This window comes from Bidens hawaiensis, unplaced genomic scaffold (assembly GCF_021521415.1).
Source record: "Bidens hawaiensis isolate Kalapana, Puna unplaced genomic scaffold, B.hawaiensis_p1.1 tig00003237_1, whole genome shotgun sequence".
In the NCBI taxonomy this organism is placed as follows: domain Eukaryota; kingdom Viridiplantae; phylum Streptophyta; class Magnoliopsida; order Asterales; family Asteraceae; genus Bidens; species Bidens hawaiensis.
Window position 1 is genome coordinate 2729235 of NW_027491176.1, and position 21955 is coordinate 2751189.

The 21955-nt window shown below is 35.5% G+C and overlaps 2 protein-coding genes across 2 annotated transcripts; both read left to right on the top strand.

Annotated features, from left to right (window-relative positions):
* Positions 1-15843: 15843 nt before the first annotated feature.
* Positions 15844-16437, top strand: LOC143622629 (uncharacterized). The gene has a single exon (XM_077093719.1). It carries the CDS (start codon positions 15844-15846, stop codon positions 16435-16437), a length of 594 nt encoding a protein of 197 aa, XP_076949834.1.
* A 1549-nt stretch (positions 16438-17986) lies between these two features.
* Positions 17987-18415, top strand: LOC143622630 (uncharacterized). The gene has a single exon (XM_077093720.1). It carries the CDS (start codon positions 17987-17989, stop codon positions 18413-18415), a length of 429 nt encoding a protein of 142 aa, XP_076949835.1.
* Positions 18416-21955: the final 3540 nt, after the last annotated feature.

The window sequence follows — 21955 nt, forward strand, 5'->3', positions numbered from 1 at the left end:
ATATCGTATGGCAGAGCATGTGTTCTTGTGAATCATCTAAGGTTCATAAATCAGAATTTTGACGTTAGGTGGGGTGGGTCAAGTTTTGAGGTTTGGGTGACGGAGGAGCAACAGGAATGGACACCCATGTTTAAAGAAGGCGAGTCGTCGGTTTCGAATAAAGACGGGTTCGGAGACATTCCGGTAGGAGTTTTCGATGCCAAAGATTCGAATGTTGGTGATGACGCTTCTGCAACGGCGGCTCCCGATACAGTTTTTACTATTGACGGTGCTGACTTACCTGCTACGAATCGTACGGGTAAATCTTCTTGCAGAGATTCTGAGGTGGACAGCTCATTTACTGTGCGGAAGACCGTTGCTCAAGGTGGTGACATTTATGTATCAATTGCACAGTCAAAGAATCTGGAAAGTCTCTTGGTGCAGGGATTGGGTCAGTCGGTCAACCTTGCTCCTTCTACTTTGAATTCTACTTTGAATGATTGGACTACTTTGAATTCTACTTTGAATTCTACCTTGCTCCTTCTGCTTTGAATTCTACTTTTAATGATGGGACTGGTTTAGTTGGGCCGGATAGAATTGGGCTGGGTTCGGGGTCTGAATGCTTATTAAATGGGGGTGAGGTCTTACATGAGTCCAACCCAGGTAGTATCTTAGTTCCCAACGGAATTGCGAGGGGTGCCTTCTCAGAATCTGGAGTCTTTAAGACCTGTTGACTTACTTGACCTGAACGAGAGAGCTAACTCGTTTGTTTCTATGTCTGATGCTAATTTTCGATTCCCTAAACCTATGAAATCAAAGAGGTATACTGTGACCTTACCCGATTCAACGATGAGAGGTAGGCACATTCTAAGAGATAATCTCATCAGAAGGGCCCGCTCTTCATCCGGAATCTATGGCTCCAGAGGCTCTTCATTCATAGCCAGAAACTCCTCGCTGGTTTCCTTTACGGATTTTTTCGGTGACTCCATTGGCGAAACATCATTAAATCATACCAAAATCCTCAAACAAAGAATGCTGATCTACAGGAGTAGGCATAGATCATTCGACACAGACGACTTTGATTCAGGTTGATGGTAGGTTAGAGGAGATACCGAATTCGCTTCCAATTGTTGAAGGTTTTGACTTGGAAGTGGATGCTACGATAAAGGTAGGAGATGACTTAGGGGTTGATTTGGGAAATCACAGAGAGCTAGTCTGACTGGTTATTGCAGGTGAAGGTGGTCTACCAGTTGATCTGTAAGGCCATGTTACCTGTAACATTCGTTACTTTTCATGTAACACCCTTGGCAAACACAACATCGTCCCACTCTTAGGCTATCCCACATCGGCCGTGGACAAGAGAGATCCTAGGTTCATACGTAATGTCCTACCTCTTAACATCACCAACGCGTTTTGGGCAACCAAAAACAAATCCGTGAGCTCTTCATGGGCAGAGCGGACAACATTGGTGGTGCGAGGGGCCGGGGTGTTACAAGTGGTATCAGAGCCACTCTTGTGCCGTTCGGGATGATGGGTCATGCCTCATCGAGGACGATGAGTCCAAAGGGGGGTTGTTTGTAACAACCTTGACAAACACAACATCGTCCCACTCTTAGGCTATCCCACATCGGCCGTGGACAAGAGAGATTCTTGGTTCATAAGTAAATGCCCTTCCTCTTCAATCACCAACGCGTTTTGGGCTTAGTTAGCTGTGGAGCACATGAAAACTCCACGGTTAAGCGTGCTTAGGTGGAAGTAGTACTAGGATGGGTGACCTCCTGGGAAGTCTCCATCTGGGCAACAAAAAACAAATCCGTGAGCTCTTCGTGGGCAGAGCGGACAATATTGGTGGTGCGAGGGGCCGGATGTTACAGACCTCTATCTTTTTATTTCATTTTGTTGTTATTACGCTCGATGGTTAACTTCAACAATTTCGTCATTTTTTTAATTATTTTACTATTTAATTATGTTCATTAATTTTCATTCAATTTTTAGTTCATTGCTCTTTATCAAATGATATCAATTAAAAAAAAACAAAAAGTTTTCTTTTACCCATGTTTTCAAACCTGCACAATGGGACGAACCATGTGCATAATGCGACGATCTAAATAATTATGAGTGCACGCATAATTATCGAAATCCTCGCATGGAACTCATGGTGAATACAGTTGTGTGTCATAAATAGGAACCTAGGGTGATTTTGGGTAACGGTACAAATATCGATGTGATAAGGGCATGGTGGATACGCCGCTTGTCACACCCCGGTTTAGGGCCTAGGCGTATGACAAATAGTTGGTACCTGTTTTGTAAATACATCAGAGTTGTGGTTTATTTTAGCGGAATACTTGGGTTATAATAAAATATTAATTTTTTTGAAAGCTTCTCGGATAATAAATACCCTAGTGTTTGATTTATAAATCATGTTTAAATATTTTTTATAATATTTTGATAATTTAAAACTAAGCCATCTCTACCTTGCGAGTGTCTATCTTCATGAATGACTATATTCCTTGCTACCTGTACTAATCTGGTTCCCTGAAATGTGGGGAAAAATACGTCAGCGATTTGCTGGTGAACACGTATGACTCTATAAAATATTTGAATGACGATTATAATACAAATGTAGTTTTATTGACAAGCTCAGCGGAAGTATGTCTACTTCCGGTATATGTACCACTGCCCTACACACATAACGGTATTCTCCGAGACAAACGGCCCTGAACAGAGAACTGGTTATGACCGTTGCAGCCTGCGGCTTCTTTCCCTTTGATTGATTGATTAGGCTTTAACAGTTATGTTGGATCCAGACACATGCGTATTTGGTCTGAGTTGATTTTATTCTCTACTTTGTATTATAACGTTTTAGAGACCACATAATCTCATGTAGACATTGATTGACTCTTTAAGACAAACACCCGTTCGTCTCATTGAGTATAAATATGTTTTTGACTGATTGAAAAGGTTAACGTATTCACCTGTAATTGTCTGTTCTGAATGATATGGTGATTTTGTTTGAAACATTGACTGTGAATGAATGAGTGATTGACTGACTGATTGATTGAATGATTGACCTATAATAAAATAGGTATATAAATACCCTGATCGTCTCTTGATCCGGCTATAGACCCTTAGTCTGGTTTAAATAGCTTTAAACCTTGATTGATCATTTGTTTGAATAAAATATTTAGACCCGCAGTCTTTCTGTTTATTTACCAAATCATATGATGAGTTTCTTTTTCATGAAGAAACACCTATAATCTGTTTCTTCTTCAATAATAAACATTCATTGACTGCTATGCATGTAAAATCTTATGTTTCTTACATGAAGAAACAATGTTTTAACTATATTATTTGTATACGAATGCTATGTTTCTTAATCGTGAAGAAACTATATTTCCTTATGAATATAAAACTGATGTTTCTTAATTGTAAAGAAACACTATTATAATCCTTTGTATGTTTAAAGCATAAGTAAACATAATTATGATCAATGTTTGGGCTATACCCCTGACTATGGTTTAAGCAATATAATAATAATAAAATAATGACTTAGGTCAGAACCCCTACCTTACACGGGTATTCGAAGTTAGATACCTAAGTTTGTACGAGCATCACTTCTACTCTATGTCGCGTACTGGTGCTTAAATTGTCAGAACTTCGGAGCTTAGCACGAACTTCGAGGTTGGCACACAAAACGAGGCGACATATGGTGGCCGTCATGACGTGCACGTACTTCGAGATAGAATTTTGGGTTATCTTCGGTGGCACACACTTCGAGGTTTCGTCGGTGTATGGCACGGAAACTGAGATAGTGAGAGAGTAAATCTAGAGAGAGGAAGTTTGATGTGAGAGGTGAAGGAGCCGTGAGCCCCCTTTTATAGGCTGATTTGTATCCCATCGCGATACGCGATGGGTCTTGGAAATCCCGTCGCGTATCGCGTCGCCGCAATATTTACGCCGCCATACCACGTGCTGAAACATGTCCTGCTGACTCATCAAGGTCCATCGCGATACGCGATGACCTGTGTTCTGGGCTCATCGCGTAGCGCGATGGGTCCCTGAACTAATTTTTTCACTTTAGTCCCTTGTATTTTGTTAGCATGTCACTTCTGGGTCTAACTCCTATTGTCCAAAAATACTAGGGCGACTCTCAAGCAGCTCGCGGCGATGCGAGCGTGCGAAGTGCAAAGTGCGCCATCAAAGCGCCACATTGCGCCCATCTCCCAACGCCCTTCGCCCGAGCCCGTGCCCGTGCTCGTCGGGTGCTTCGCACCCTCTGCTAGGACCACTGCGTTCATGCTATGCATATAAGAATATTATTATGGAAAACCTCTTCCTTATAAAGAGCTTCAATTTCTTTACCACTTTCCATGTGGGATGAGTTTTAATTTCCTTATTTATACCCATGTGGAATGCTTCCATTGGATGGAATTTCTTTATTCCATATCCTTAACATAAGGTAACTTTATTTATGGGATATTTTTATTTCCTTATAGAATGGTTTTATTGTCTTCATTTAAATTTTCTCATTACTTTGAGAATAATTTTGATCCTTCAACTTTACTAATTTGTTAAATTTGAATCGAAATTTTGGGGATGTTACATCCTCCCCTCCTTGGAATGAATCTCGTCCTTGAGATTCGTTGTGAATGTTTTCTTACATCTTGATTTACGATCAGATTCTATCTAATCTGTTTCTTGAGTTTAACTAAAGTTGTTTGAATGATTAAAAATCCTGATTTGTTTGTTAACTTACATCTTTGGATGATGTATTCAGTTAATAGTTCAGAATGTCATAAGTAATTGTAAATTTCTAAGCACAGTGGCCAGTTGTGTTTAACTATTTACCTTACCTTGTGTATTCTAAACATTTACTGATGTTAACTAGATTGTATATTGAATTTAGTCTACCAAATCCTTTATTCATCTCGATAACTTTCAAGATATTCATTCTTGAATAATGATATCCTTTACTTATGATCTTGACGGATTCCTTCCGTTTATTTCCATTGATTATACCTTTGAACTTTGAAAGGTCTGCTAACTGATTTTCCTTTGAACAGACATACTTTTATGTCTAGTTAAATTCATTATTCTCTTTATTTCATCTTTCTATAGATGATGATTATAAATAACATAGTTTCTTATATTTCGAGAACTTTCGAAATTTAACTATATCTTTTTCTTATAAATATTCTTTATCACGATCTGTATGTTAAGGGGTTTAACTTACCCTTTTATTGTTACAAAACTTCTTGTTTAAACACGAGTTAACGAGTAGTTTATAAGAGTTAACTAACTATGTCTTACGCCTTTGAGTCTTTGACTACTCTTGTTTGTTCTCATTCTTGATTTCCAGATGCTCCTTGTGTTTCCTTCCTTCCTATTGTTGTTGATCCTTTAATTGCGTCTTTGAACATTATCTTTAAAATGTCCTTTTTCTCCAAAAATGAAACACGCAACTGTTGGGATCGATCTGCCCAAGACACATATTAGAGTTGATGTGGCTAGTACGTATTGATCCAAGTCGGGTCATACCCAATAACAAGCTAGACAAACACCACGATAATTATTATTATATGTGATCTAAGTAATGATCAACACTTATAATATTTGGAAAATGGTTTTCTAAATATTTGCATTTGTGTGTTAAATAAATTATATGGATAATTTATATTTTGAGAGATGTTATTTAAATTGTTTAAATAACATATTGCATGTTACTTATGATATGTTTTATAACATAAATATTATAAGTAAATAATTGTAAGTAACTAAAAGTGGATTTGAAATTTGGGTGGGAAAATCTCTCCCTCTTCTCTCTCCTCCTTTTATTTTTTTCAAGACATGCAAGAGTAAGGATTGGAGGATCATAATTCTTGAACCAAGCATTCCACACTTTCTCTCTCACACACAACTCTTCTCTCTTTCTCTCCATTGAGCCGTGAACAAGAGAAGAAGAAGAACAAAGGGTTTGTTCTTGCAAGTGTTAAGGACCCTAGCAACCAAGGTGTTTGTTGGAGCTCGTTGGGTATACAAGATTGAGGTTTCCTCCATTGGAAGCTAGCCGTTCATATCCTTCATCCTCTTTATCTTTGGGACTTGAAGGTATGATTCATGCAACACCCTATGGTTGTTTTGATAGCATGTATTTTGTATATGGATCCGGGCATTGGGTTAATCTATATAAAATTGGTTTTATATTTATCACTAACAAGATTTAAAACTTTATTATCCGCTGCATTTTAACATATAATGGGTTATATGGACTTTGATAATCTTGTTAAAACCCAACATCAACTGCTTTCCTTCTATAGTCATCTTCAGAATGACCAGTTTTGTTATAGATTGTACATGTGACTGATGTATTGTTCTTGTTATGTTTTCGACACTTTCCATCATGTTGTTTATCACAGTTCTGACAGATTGGTCTTTTGAATTTAAATGGTTTATCCTTGTTGATGTTATTCTCTTGTTTGTTTGTTGCCTTTTCCTTTTTTCACACACTATTTTTCTCTTTAACCTCCGTATTTCTTACCATACTATTGATTAAATATCTGGCCAACTCCATGGCCGAGGAGGTAGTTCGTGGCATATAGGTTCTCACTATATCTACTATCTCTTTGGGTAATCTATATATGTACTAAATAACTTTGTTGTATTCTGAGTTGTCTAGACGCGGCATTGATTGATAATATTCAAGAAACTTAGTATTATAATCCATGAGATTTGCAGCATCCATCTTATGGTTTAGAGACTTGGTTTGAATATGATTGTCTTCATGTATGGGGAAAAACTTCTATAATACGAGTTTTTTTAAATACTTCCAATTTTATTTGATACAAGGTTTCTCTGTTCTTTCTCATGATTAGAATATTCCACTATTCTAGAGCTTCACTTTTAAAGTTCAAAGATGTGTACTAAGTCCTTTGAATCTTAGTACATTGACTAATGATAACGATGGACTCAATCTTTTTAAGACATCGTAAAGTTGGTATAATTGCTATAGAATTCCTTTGGTTCGTAGGTTTTAAAGTTCTTTAAAACTACTACCTTAAGTTACTAAATGGTCCTTGAAGTTCTTACTATCCGTATTGAAACTACAATGGTTTTTCCATGATGATAAGGATTTCGGCATGGGTGAGTTCTAATAATCTTATTTGAATGTTTAATTTTGTATATCTCCCATTTCATTATATCGATAAGAGAGATCATTGTGTCATGAATTCTCTCTTGCATTTTGACTAAATATCATTCAGGAATCTCATGGTCAGATTGTGTCATATTCTTGTTGTTTCTTTGGTTGGAAACTTCTGTTGTTTGATTGTTTAAGTTCAACATTCTATGGAATTGCATTAGTATGAAAGAAACTTATATACTGATGATATGTGAACTTAATGCTACAAGAAATCATTTCATAGATTTGTCATATTCTTAGAGGAATTTCCTTTCCAACTTTTCTCGGACTTTGACTAACCTTTCCTTAAGGTTATTTGTTTTGTGTTGGGCACAGTCCATATGTTTTACCCTTTTGACTGAGAAATGATATTAAAGAACTTTTATAAGATGATATATCCATATATCTCTTAATTACCATAGCTTTTTCAGAATATCTTAATGATTGTTGATAGGGTTCTACTTAGATATTACTAGTTTGTCCTTTATTGTATGCTCTTGAAATGACTAGTACATACCTTGTGTACAGACAACCCATGAGAATTTCTAATTCTCTTCCTAGGTTTGTTTATGTCTCTTTTGGTAAATACTTCTTTGGCCTTAATTTGGAGTTATTTATTATCTGAATTTTGTCCACATGGACTTTTCCTTTAAGCTGATATTTTCTTCCAGAATTGCTGAGAGAATTACTCTTAAGAGTTTATGCTTTCTATTTCTTGACATAATTTAAAAATAAGTTTAGTATTCCAAAGAAATTATAACATATCTTATGTTGCAGTAGCAAGAATGCACAAAACTATTATTGCTTTACTGATTACAACTTATTGTCTACTTCTTTCAGTGGATGATTGATTTCTTGACCTTGTTTTTCCTTCTTGATGTTTTTGCTTATTTCCTCTTCTTTTTGTCTTTCCTCGTTTTCCATTTCTTTCTTAAGCATTACTTCTGCTAATTTGATGAAATTGATTTCGTAAAGAATAGAATTATTTTCAATGTCATATATTCCTTCTAAGGAATTCTGATCCTTATTTAAGTGCTCTCCTTGAGTGTAAGCAAAGTAAGGATTTTTGTAATACTGGATAGCTGAAATATTGTGGTTCTTGATAACTTTCTTCTGGATCCTGCTCCTCGTATATTCTGATTCGTACTTATCGGAACTGATGGAGTCTCAGTGTCGAATGAGTCTGAATTTCCTTCCATTGTCATTTGATATGAGTCTTCATTACTGGACATAGGAATTGGGAGTAGAGATGTTCCAATACATCCCTTTCCTTTACCGGATTGAGGTTTGAATGGTATAACTATTGTGATTGGAAATCTGCGTGAGATTTGATTGAAAGTAGGAATGCGTTCCTATCTTATTTGTACATTTTACCTTATCCGTAATATTTGGATGTTTAGATATTTTTCTATTAAATATCTAATTTATTGTGACTGATGATTACGTAATAAGATTGCTCTTTATATTGGAATTTATGAATTGCCAGGAAGATTCTTTGTTTGCCCTCTATATGGCAAATTAGGAACCATTGATTGTTCTTGACTGATAAAGATTGTATAATAGTTGTTATTACTGGCTATATCTGATGGCTCAGATTCGAATGTATTAATTGAATGTCTAGCTACTTGGCGTATATGCCTAAAGTAATTTTGTATAAGACATTGCTACAGATTATGTTTAGGGATATGTAAACTTTCAATCTTTGCTTATCCCTACTTATTCAACAAGAAGTTATAACTTAGGTACAAATATATTAATACCTAATTCGTTGAAACTGATGGCTCTATAATATGATTGATATTTATCTTTGATCAAAGCCTAGGTATAATTTATTACTAATTCGCTAAGATCGATGGCTCTGATACCAACCTGTCACACCCCGGCTTAGGGCATAGGTGTATGACCAATAGTTGGTACTTGTTTTGTAAATACATCAGAGTTGCGGTTTATTTTAGCAGAAGACTTGGGTTATAATAAAATATTAATTTATTTGAAAGCTTCTCGGATAATAAATACCCGAGTGTTTGATTTATAAATCATGTTTAAATATTGTTTATAATATTTTGATAATTTAAAACTGAGCCATCTCTACCTTGCGAGTGTCTATCTTCATGAATGACTATATTCCTTGCTACCTGTGCTAATCTGGTTCCCTGAAATGTGGGGAAAAATACGTCAGCGATATGCTGGTGAACACGTATGACTCTATAAAATATTTGAATGACAATTACAATAGAAATGTAGTTTTCTTGACAATCTCAGCGGAAGTATGTCTACTTCCGGTATATGTATCACTTCCCTACACACATAACGGTATTCTCCGAGCCAAACGGCCCTGAACAGAGAACTGGTTATGACCGTTGCAGCCCGCGGCTTCTTTGCCTTTGATTGATTGATTAGGCTTTAACAGTTATGTTTGGATCCAGACACATGCGTATTTGGTCTGAGTTGATTTTATTCTCTACTTTGTATTATAAAGTTTTAGAGATCACATAATCTCATGTAGACATTGATTGACTCGTTAAGACAAACACCCGTTCGTCTCATTGAGTATAAATATGTTTTTGACTGATTGAAAAGGTTAACGTATTCACCTGTAATTGTCTGTTCTGAATGATATGGTGATTTCGTTTGAAACCTTGACTGTGAATGAATGAGTGATTGACTGACTGATTGATTGAATGATTGACCTATAATAAAATAGGTATATAAATACCCGGATCGTCTCTTGATCCGGCTATAGACCCTTAGTCTGGTTTAAATAGCTTTAAACCTAGATTGATCATTTGTTTGAATAAAATATTTAGACCCGCAGTCTTTCTGTTTATTTACCAAATCATATGATGAGTTTCTTTTTCATGAAGAAACATCTATTATCTGTTTCTTCTTCAAGAATAAACTTTCATTGACTGCTATGCATGTAAAATCTTATGTTTCTTACATGAAGAAACAATGTTTTAACTATATTCTTTGTATACGAATGCTATGTTTTCTTAATCGTGAAGAAACTATATTTCCTTATGAATATAAAACTGATGTTTCTTAATTGTAAAGAAACACTATTATAATCCTTTGTATGTTTAAAGCATAAGTAAACATAATTATGATCAAGGTTTGGGCTATACCCCTGACTATGGTGTAAGTCATATAATAATAATAAAATAATGACTTAGGTCAGAACCCCTACCTTACACGGGTATTCGAAGTTAGATACCTAAGTTTGTACGAGCAACACTTCTACTCTATGTCGCGTACTGGTGCTTAAATTGTCAGAACTTCGAGGCTTAGCATGAACTTCGAGGTTGGCACGCAAAACGAGGTGACATATGGTGGCCGTCATGACGTGCACGTACTTCGAGATAGAATGTTGGGTTATCTTCGGTGGCACGCACTTCGAGGTTTCGTCGGTGTATGGCACGAAAACTGAGGTAGTGTGAGGGTAAATCTAAAGAGAGGAAGTTTGATGTGAGAGGTGAAGGAGCCGTGAGCCCCCTTTTATAGGTTGCTTTGTATCCCATCGCAATACGCGATGGGTCTTGGAAATCCCGTCGCGTATACTTTTAGTCCCTTGTCTTTTGTTAGCTTATCACTTTTGGGTTTAACTCCTATTGTCCAAAAATACTAAGGCGGCTCGCGGCGATGCGAGCGTGCGAAGTGCAAAGTGCTCCATCAAAGCGCCACATTGCGCCCATCGCCCAACGCCCTTCGCTCTAGCCCGTACCCGTGCGCGTCGGGTGCTTCGCACCCTCCGCTATGGCCACTGGGTGCATGCTAGGCATATAAGAATATTATTATGGAAAATCTCTTCCTTATAAAGAGCTTCCATTTCTTTACCACTTTCCATGTGGGATAAGTTTTAATTCCCTTATTTATACCCATGTGGAATGCTTCCATTTTCTTACATCTTTCAATGTGGGATGGAATTTCTTTATTCCATATCCTTAACATACGGTAACTTTATGCGTTCAATCATCATGTAAAATCAGCCGGGAATCAGCCGGGAATCACATAACTGATCATCCTTACGCGTCAATGAACCAATTATGCGTTCAATCGTCATGTAAATATGGAAATTGACAGCCAATGAAAGCTATGACTTGTTAATCACGAACCGCGGACTAGTTTACTCCTAAAACTCTATATAAACTCGATCAGTTTGCAATTAAACTCGTCCACACCATCCTTACTACATGACGACCTAAACCCCTAAGTCAAATAATCCTTAAACAGCTGTTACAGTTGATTTTGCACTCAAGCTAGACCAGCACCTGCTTGTCTTCGTCCCCTGTCAAATCATCACCATAACAGGTAATTAAACAATGCATCGAGATCGGTTTTAACCTAGAAACGATAACCCTAAATCAATTTTAACAAACAATAACATGTAAATCGATTTAAAGATCTAGGGTTTGTTTGTTGAAGATGGGTTCTGTGAGTAATTGTTTAAATTTAAGCAATCTGATACATCTAACAAATCAACACACCAGCCCAAATGGCTGGTGTGTGTGGTGTTAAACCCTGGAACCGGTCCAGGCGCGGGTTCGAGCCCCCTGGACCCGTTTTTTATGTATTTATTTTTTTAATACTTTTAAAACCTTTTCTTTTATATTAATTTATGTTATAACATTTAATAAACTTAAAATTTAATATACCGAACCTATAGACTTGTCGTTTTTCTTCATAAATCTTATATATATATATGTATGAATATAAATATGTAATGATAACTCGTTTAATAACCCAAATTGTATTCATTTTAAAGATTCATGTACGTATTAATTTGCCAACTTTTATATCGCATTATAAGCATCTATTTTATTAACGTAAAGAAAGCAAATATAATAATAATAATAATATTAATAATAATAATAATAATAATTATAATAATAATCATGTTAATGATAATAAACAACCATAATAAAATGTCAATAAGATTAATAACCTCATCGAGATCCAATATCTGTCTTATTATTTTGTCATTTATGTTTAACTCACTTTATCGTTAACAACTAGGATTAATTGTCGGCAAATCTTGGGAAGCTTGATCTTTTTCCATCCTAGCCTTTTCTTTTATTATCTAGTCCTCGTTTATCCTACGCTATAAGGTGAGTTTACATACCCCTTTTTCATCTTTTATATTTTGGGGGTAGCATGTATACCTTATTTAATTTTATTTATTGTTTATTTCTACATCTATTTCAAAACACAATTCGTTATATGTTTATGTGTGATGATTGCAATATCTATGATTATGATCTATGTGCTTAATTGTTTATCTTATGTTTGGTGGTTGGTATCTTATCCTCATCTATCCTCATCTAGTATGATCATACACTTACCTGAGTACTTTGATTTCGTATCAATAGGAACGGGTCCACATCTATTTAGTTGTTTGCAGTTTCATATGAATTGTAATACTCATTATTTACATATGAATTGTGGTTTTCATCTCTATATATAACTACTAAAACTTATGTATTCTCACTAACATTCGTGTTGACAAACTCTATTTTCATATATGTTACAGGTACAAGTAGTTGATATTATTCAAGATTGAAGACAAAAGTTTGACCTTAGGATATTATTCAACATACAAAAATATGATGTAATTGTTATAATTATTGAATTTATGTACGTGTTTAATATTAATGAAATTAAATGTTTATTGTCGCTTTAATTAGTGTCTTTTGAGCTACTGTCCAATCAATACGTTACGCCCTGACATGTTCCGCCGCCTTTGGTCGGGGTGTGACATTACCGGTGCCTCGCATTTGGACGTTGGATTTACTCATCAACATAGTTCTAATCATCAGAGTTAATAAAAACATTTCGCGGAAGTAATAAAACTTAAACCATTTGTTACAAACATCCATATTATGTCTTTTAAAACATAACTTAGATTAAAGAAATAAAACATCATAGCAAAATCCTCAGATCCTAGCTTCGTCCAACTCTGCCATGTGTCCTCCTCAAGCTACCTGCCTCATTCTACTCACCTGCGTGCATACTAAAAGTCAGCTACGCTGAGTGAGTTCTAGTTAATACAATGAACATACAATACGTTCTTATATTACATACTTGTCCTTCTTTACTTTCTTTCATACATACGTAAGTATATAGTTCATTCTTACTTTCATACTTTCTTTCTTTCATACTTCATATTTTATCTTTCTTTACATACATACTTATACATTTTAAAGAGCCTTTCGCCCTATAACCTCACAGATATTATTAGGGTGTGCCACCCTTAAAGAGCCTTTCGCCCTATAACTTCACAGAAATTATTAGGGTCTGCCACCCTTCTTCACAGATATTATTATGGTCTGCCACCCTTCTTCACAAATATTATTAGGATCTGCCACCCTTCTTCACAGATATTATTAGGTTCTGCCACCCTTTACCATCAATTCCTTCATATCATACTTTCCTTTTCATTTATATTTACTTTACATACTTCCTTTCATTCTCATATTCTATAACGTACATACTTCATACATACAACATATATATAAACAATCTCATCATCTAACTATCTTCTGACAATACATGCAATATCCGAAGATCGTTCATGTATCGTCAAGCATTATTTTATAACATACACTCATATCATAATAGGCATGCACTTACCACTTAAGGTAAGTGTATTAACAAATCACATCGAGTATGCACACATCCCCGAAAACATAACAAGGAATGGGGTTCGAAACTCACCTGGATCCTGTTGCGCTCGCCGTTAATCGCAATCCCCTTATTTAATTGAGCACTGCTAACTGTTAAATATATTTTTCTTGTTAATTAACCGTTTACTTGATTAAGTTGGTATTTTAGTTAACCAACACATTTTCTAAGTTGGGCTTGTTTAGTTTAGATGGGTTATGGGCTTAGGTCAGGCCCAACTGTCCATTAAAGCACTTAGGCCCAATTAGGGTCAGGCCCAACCAGAAACTGGGTCAGCCGAGAACTCTTGGCAGAGAACCCCTGTTTGACCGAGAACCTTGTTTTTGACCGAGAACCCCATGGTTGAGAACCCCATGGCCGAGAACTCTCATTGACCGAGATCTCATATTGACCAGGTTCTCGTGTTGACCGAAAACCCAAGGCGGGTCCAGGTCACCGAGAACCCATGTCTGATGCTTTCAGCTCCTGTTTTCTATCTTTAAATCCATTCTAGGCTCATTTAATGGTTAACGATTCGTAACCACACCTTTAATCACCTAAAACTCAACCTCCTTGACCGTTTTACGCTCGTTATCACCCCATCGCCAAGACCCAACCCGTTTCTAGCATAAAGCTTGAACCTTTAAGCATAAAACATCCATTAAGCTAAATCTAGGGTTTCCTTCATGAACCACATCTAACCATGAGTCCATTACGTCCATATTAATCATCAAGTTGTCAACTTTATGTTTTATCTAGACCCGATCTACTCTATGTTCAAGTTTCATGGCTAACCGTTCATAAAGATGTAACCTTTAATCATAGAGAACATACCTTTACGTGTTCTTATGTTACGGCTTGACTTGTTTGTAAATCTTGATCTTGGGTAATCGATAACTATTGTTAGACTTGGATTTGGTCTTGGACCTCTTTCTCCCTCACGGCCGTAAAAGGATAAGATGTGTGTGTGCTTTAAGGTGTGTAGGGAGAATAAGATGGACAAGATGGATACTCCCTTAAGCCCATGGACCTAATGCCCATCTTTCCTTTTTAGTCAATGATTAATCCATCTAATTAGCCTACTTCTCTTTCCCTCTTTATTATTATTTTATTTACTAACTCAAGTAAACTTTTCCATTATAATATATAAAATATTATTATTTGAATTTTGGGATGTTACATGATCAATGAATATTCTCTCATTTAACATAAGGGGAATTGGTGATGTTTTGAAGGCCGAGTGGATTCGGGGGGTTAAAAACAAGTTATGGGATTCACTTTATCGATATCCAGGAAACCTAAGCTGGGGAATTCTGCTTTTTTCAATGCGAACAGGTTTTGGGTTCGCTCATTGTTTGATTATGGTATGGTCGATACCGTTGGTCATTCGGGTGGGATTTTTAGTGTTTGGGATCCTTCATTTTTGTAAAAACTGGTATTTTAAGGAATCGTCAATTCTTGGCAATTAGCGAATTTTAGTTAAGTCGACAAGTTTCTTTTTAACTATTATCAATGTGTATGCTCCGAACGACGTCGTGGAGAGAAAGCGCATTTGGTCGGAAATTTTGAGTGTTAGAAGAATGGTTTCGGGTTTGTGTATGATGGTGAGCGATTTCAATGAAGTCCGGAGGCGTGTGAAAAAAGAAATTATGAATTTAACAGGGTGAATGCACAAGCGTTTAACGACTTTATTGAGGAAGCGGATCTAGTAGAATTTCAAATAGGAGAGATAAAATTTACATACATCTCTGACAAGGGGGGGGGGGTAAGTTTAGCAAACTAGATCGGATTTTGGTTTGTAAATATTACATGGACTCTTAGTCTCTCGCCTCTTTAACTGCATTAACTAAAGAGTGGTCAGATCATGGACCTCTTTTACTTGCCTCTGTTTAAGTGAAATTCGACCACATTCCATTTCGTTTCTTTAACACGTGGTTGGATATCCCGGGGTTCATGGAGTTTATAGAGTCTCAGTGTAGTTCTTTCAGATTTGTGGGACCCACAAATGTGGAGTTAATTACAAAACTGAGATGGTTAAAATTCCGGATCAAGGATTGGGTTGGTATATGGAGACGTCAGAAAGAGGGGGGGGGTATAATTGTAAGAAGGCAAAAATTAAGTCAATTGAAAATGCTGCTCAATTTAGGTCACTGTTGCCAAGCGAGTTAGAGTGTAGGGCAACGTGTCAGAAATTTGTCAAGGAATTTGAAGCTATTAAAGCGCGAGATATTAAACAGAAGGCTCTCATTAGATGGGCTGTTGAGGGAGATGAAAGCTCTGTGTATTTCAACGGTATTCTAAACGCGAATCTGAGTAGTATTCGGTTGCATGGTATTATGGTTGAAGGAGAATGGATTTCAAATCCGACCATGGCAAAGGATCGAGCTTATGATTTTTTTGCAAATAAATTTAAGGAGCCACAGTTATCGAGGCCGAGGTTAGTGTGTTCAGGTATTCGGAAGCTCTCCGGTTCGGAAGCATCTTCTTTAGTTAAACCATTCTCGATCTTGGAATTGAAAGATGCGGTTTGGGAGTGTGAGGGTGACAGGGCGCCCGGTCCGGACGGGTTTAACATTAAATTTCTTAAACACTGTTGCCATTGTTTTCAAGGGGACTTCATGTAGGTGTTTTCTGAATGTTATGTGTCGGGTTCTCTTAGTGAAGGTTGTGCCTCATCTCTCATCGCCTTAATTCCTAAAACTAAGGATCATGTCTCGTTTGGTGACTTTAGGCCTATAAGTTTGATTGATTGTTTAAACAAGGTGATATCAACATTTTTGGTGAATAGGCTGAAAAGGGTGATAAACTTGTTAATATATGTAGAACAACATGCTTTCTTGGTGAAACGAAGCATCCTTGACGGGCCCTTGATTCTAAATGAAGATGTGTCGTGGTTGATGAAGTCGAAGAAAAAAAGTTTTATTTTCAAAGTTGGAATAGATAAGGCATACGATTCTTTAAATTGGACCTTCCTTGACTCGATATTAGATCAAATGAACTTTCCGATCTTGTGGCGGAAGTGGATTTCCACGATATTAGTTTCAGGTCGGGCGTCGGTTCTGGTAAACGGGTCTCATACTCCAGAATTTTAGTGTTTTTGGGGCCTTCGACAAGGGGATCCTCTTTCACCTTTTATGGTCATTATAGCTATGGAGGCTCTTTAAGAGATTATGAGACGGGCCTCAAGCTGTGAATTATTTAAGGGTCTAAAATGTGGGTCGGATGGTCCAACGATTTCATATTTTATTTACGTGGATGATGTGATTTCCTAGGTGAATGGGATTATTCAAATGCTACTAATCTAAGTAGAATGTTAAGGGTTTTCTACATGGCTCAGGTCTTAGAATTAACTTTGCTAAAAGTTGTCTCTCTGGGACTTCTGTGGTAGACGATGAGAAAAATTATGTGGAAGATTTACTTCGTTGTAGAGTAGGTGATTTTCCATTCCAGTATCTCAGGGTTACAAGTTGGAGGTAATATGAGCCTAATACAATATTGGGACCCCATTGTGGAGATGTTTACGAGACAGTTGTCGGTGTGGAAAGTAAAGAATTTAAATATATCCTTTGGTGGTCGTATTACGGTAATTAAGTCGGTTCTCAATACCTTACCAACTTACTATTTCTCTCTTTTCCATGCTTCGATTGGGGTGTTGGAGAAGTTGGAGCGTTTAAGGAGAGTGTTTTTTTGGGGCGGATCGGAAGAGAAAGCTAAGTTAAATTGGGTGGTGTGGCAGAAGGTAGTTGCCCCGTAAAAATATGGCGGGCTCGGGTTCGGATCTCTACGAGATACAAACTTGGAAATGTTAGTTAAGTGGTGGTGGAGATTTAAAGAGGAGAAAGACAGGTTATGGCGGAAGGTTATTTGGTCTCTTCACCACTCATCCAGGTCATGGCAGTCCTGGCTATAGTCTCATTTTCGGGTCCGTGGAAACATATCGTCGGCATTTCACAAAAAATAATAAAGTCAGGTGTGAATTTATGGCGGGCGATAAAAGCCGGGGTCAGTTTCAGAAGTGGAGGAACTCAGACACTTATTATATCTATGTCAATAATTTGTTTTGAACCTGGGAGAAGATACACTGACATGGGCTCTTGATGATGTTGAGGTGTTCTCTGTTAAGAGTTTAAAGAATAGCTTGGCAGCGGCTGTTGGTTCGATCCCCGATTACTCATGCGTGTGGAACAATTGGGTGCCAAAAAGGTTAATGTAGCAGCTTGGCATGCAGAGTTGGAGAGGCTGCCGAATTTTGTGTCTTTAGCGGCCAGAAACTTGGCAGTTTCTTTGATCTTTTGTCCTTTTTGCGGTGAAGCCGAGGAAACCACTGAACACCTTTTCGTTTCTTGTAGACTTGCGCAAGCGCTTTGGCAAGTCATCACCCAATGGTGCAAGCTTTTTGTGTTCTTTGCGTTCATGTTCCGAGATATAGTTGAGATGCATAAATTCCCTGTCTTTCCAAAGAAGAAGGCGAAAGCTCTTCATGTTGTTGTGTTGGTTACGGTTTGGAGGCTGTGGAAGACCCGTAACGCGCTGGTGCATGAAGGGAGTCCAGTTCAGTCAGATAGATTGGTGGATGATATACAAGTTTTGGGTTATCTCTAGGTGAAGAGTAGAGCTAGATTAACTCATGTGGGTTGGGAAAATTGGAAGAGTTTTAGTTTCTGATCTGTACATGTTATGTTATTGGATGTTTGTTTGTTTAGTCATGTCTCTACTTTTGGGTCTAGTCTCTTACTACATTTTTGCCTTTTTATATATTAGTTATATTTGTTGGCCTTTCAAAAAAGAAAAACCATGATACTCGAGGTTTATTTGTATTCTTGGAATGGCGTAGTTGTTGGCCATGGGTGTCGTCGTTCTAGAAGTTGTTGTCTTTTGTCACTTTTGTTTTTTTTAACAAATATGATGCATGCCATTATGGGTATACTTTGTAAGAATAAAATATAATAATATATATTTATATATGGCCATTATAATCATTTATATAATAAGAGATCAAAATATTAAACATACCTTGTTATATATTAGTTTGGTAATTGTTGATGAGCCATATTACCTATAATTAACTAATAAAGGGTTCCCCTTGGGTGTATATATAAAGAGATAAATATTAACATCATAACCTAATGTCACACACATACAATTTTGTGTGTCTCCTCTCTCTTAAACCGGGTTCCTCTCAAGAACCCTAACACCATCCTTAACTATACATCCTAAAGGGGAACTCGACCAAGATGACAAACATGTCGACTATCTCATACTCTGCTGCGATTACTATTCTCCATACTGTAACAGGTTCATAGGTTTAATATTTATCATGTTTTATATTACTCATGAAGAACTAATCAACATGTGGCATTAGAGTGATGTTGATTAATCAGTTCTTCATGTTTTCCCTAAATCTGGAATTGAATCAGAAGACATGGACTAAAACTTGATAAACCCTAATTTTTTCGGTTTCTTTTTCATGTTCTATTACGAAAACAATATATGAAACTGTTTAAAATCGCTAAAATTCATATTTAATAAACCCTAATATTTTCGAAATCTATTACAATCATGTTTAAAGATTTCGATTCCAGTTTTTGTATATGTTTAATAATTAAAATTTTCAACGATGTTCTTTGTGTTCATCATACTTTTTTGAAAATTATAATATATTTTGGTTCAAATCTGGATTAAAATTTGTTAAAGTTAATTTAGGGATATTATTTTTCAAATCTTGAATTAATTAAAAGTTTTTGTATTTTCTTAAAAGATTTGAATCCCATTAAAATAGAAAATAAATATAATTGTTAATCCTTAAAAGATTTGAACCAAATCTTATTATTATCCTTTTAGTTTTCGAAATCTGTTTAGGGATCAACTAGTTTACGGAATTATTTGTATGGGTTTTATTAATTTTTGTGTTTTCAGTTTAATTAGGATAATATTAATTTTTGGATTTTAGAGTTCTCGGATTTTAAATTATATCGCCTTATACAGGTTTTTTTTGGAATGGTTTTCCAATCTTCTTCCCGCAAACACGCTAATTTTCCGAAAACTCATTACTTTACCAAAAACCCATAATACTCGAAAATATTAACCAAGAACCCATGCTATCCGAAAACTATAATTTACCCGAAAACGTTATTTCTCGAAATCCTTAATTTTACCCAGAAAGTTTTTACTATTAACTCATTAAAATGTTTTGTAGATACTTAAATATTATAAAATTTTACAAAACATAAAGGCTTAACTTGAATGAACTTTTGATGTATCACTTCTGCCCAAAGGTGATGAGTTACATTTACCATATCGTTCAAGTCTAACTGAAAGCTTTTGTTAGTTTTTGCCTAACATAATATAAATGTCTCACTTCTGCCCAAAGGGGATGTGTTACATTTTTATTCAGCAAAACTAGCATGTGCATAATTAAAATAATTGTCTCACTTCTGCCCAAAGGTGATATGTTACAATTATTTTGCACACATACTTAAATAAAATTTAATTCTGCCCAAAGGTGATTTATTTTTTATTTAAGTAGAATTTTTAATTATAGTCTATTAGTTTGATGTTAATAATAGACATATCACATCTTTAATAAAATATAATGATCCTCACATTAATGATCCTTCATTAATCTAATGATCATAAATTTTAATATGTATTATCTTAATATCCCATAACATTACTCACTATAATTTTCTTCTATAAATAGCTATCTCATCCAAATCATCCACTCTAATCTCAAAACACAATTGAATTTTGTCTCATAAAGAGTTTTAATAACATTTAGCTCTTCTCAATTTTAATTATCCATTAAGACATGATATGACTATCCTACTGCTCTTTCTAATAATAATTATTCCATTGAAAACTAGAGTCTAACAAATGGAATGAGTCAATCATAATGTCTATTACGATAATGATAATCAAGAACTTATATAAATAAATGCTATCACTAGAGTTATTCTAGATTTAGTTTTTCCTAAGAGTAATCAAAATAACTCCTAATATTCATGCACTCCTTAAAAATTATAACTATAAGGTTAAATGGTATTACTGAATACATCATAATGTACAATCATGACCCATAAAATTAAGGGCTCACACGTGAAATTAAGTACAATATTCTAGTACATTACATACTAAAATTTTCAGTAGTACAATTTGGTGCCTTAAGAATCAACTATAACACTCAGAAGTCCCAAAAGAAAATGAGTGTGTTGATCAGCAACATATGTACAAGAAAAGAAGCATCCGGTACTGAAAAATAAGATGTTATTCAACTCACTAGCACTAAAACAAAAAAAAAGAGGATCATTCTAAGGTTCATAGACAAAATACAAGTATTACTTCCAACTTTAAGTTCTCTAAGGAGAAGTCTCATTGCAAAAATATGCCATTAGATTAGGCATAGGCATTACAAAATTATCTATAATTCGAAAGAACAACTGGCTAAACTTGATAGTTATATATTAATGATATTTAAGTCTGCTAACATAATATTCTCATTAACACATGATTGATTGAGTCTAGTTCTATATGTTTACCCAAAAATCAACAAATAACTAACATGAGGGTTAGTGACAAATTTAAATGTTAAGGTTATTAGAACCATGATAAACTGTCTTCAAATTACGCTTTATGATACCTTGAATATTCTGGAGATTAATAAGAATTTATATCAATACTTAAGCTACATTATGACAATTATAAGGTTTGCATAGTCAACATAAAGTCACTATTACCTTAAACTCTCATATGATTTGTTATCAATATTTGGATTGAAACATTTATAAAATACAACTAGATGATACTATATATTTTCACAACTTTTGTTATCATGCAAATAAATATGTAACAAAAGACAAATGAGACATATAAAATTCATCCATTAAAACCAAAGTTCATGAGAAATCATGACATGGTTAATGAGGGTGATTTTTCATATAATCTCATTCTCAGTTATTTTAAATCATGTGTTAGATGCCCTAAACATTGTTTGGCTTAAGAAATAAGTATGGGTCCACCAGAAGTTATATTTCACTTACATTAGTGGAACTTATTCATACGGAATATTCAGACATAATTATTTTTATCATTTAAAATGTTATTTACTTGTATCTAATCTGTCTTCTATCATTCATGGTCCACGGT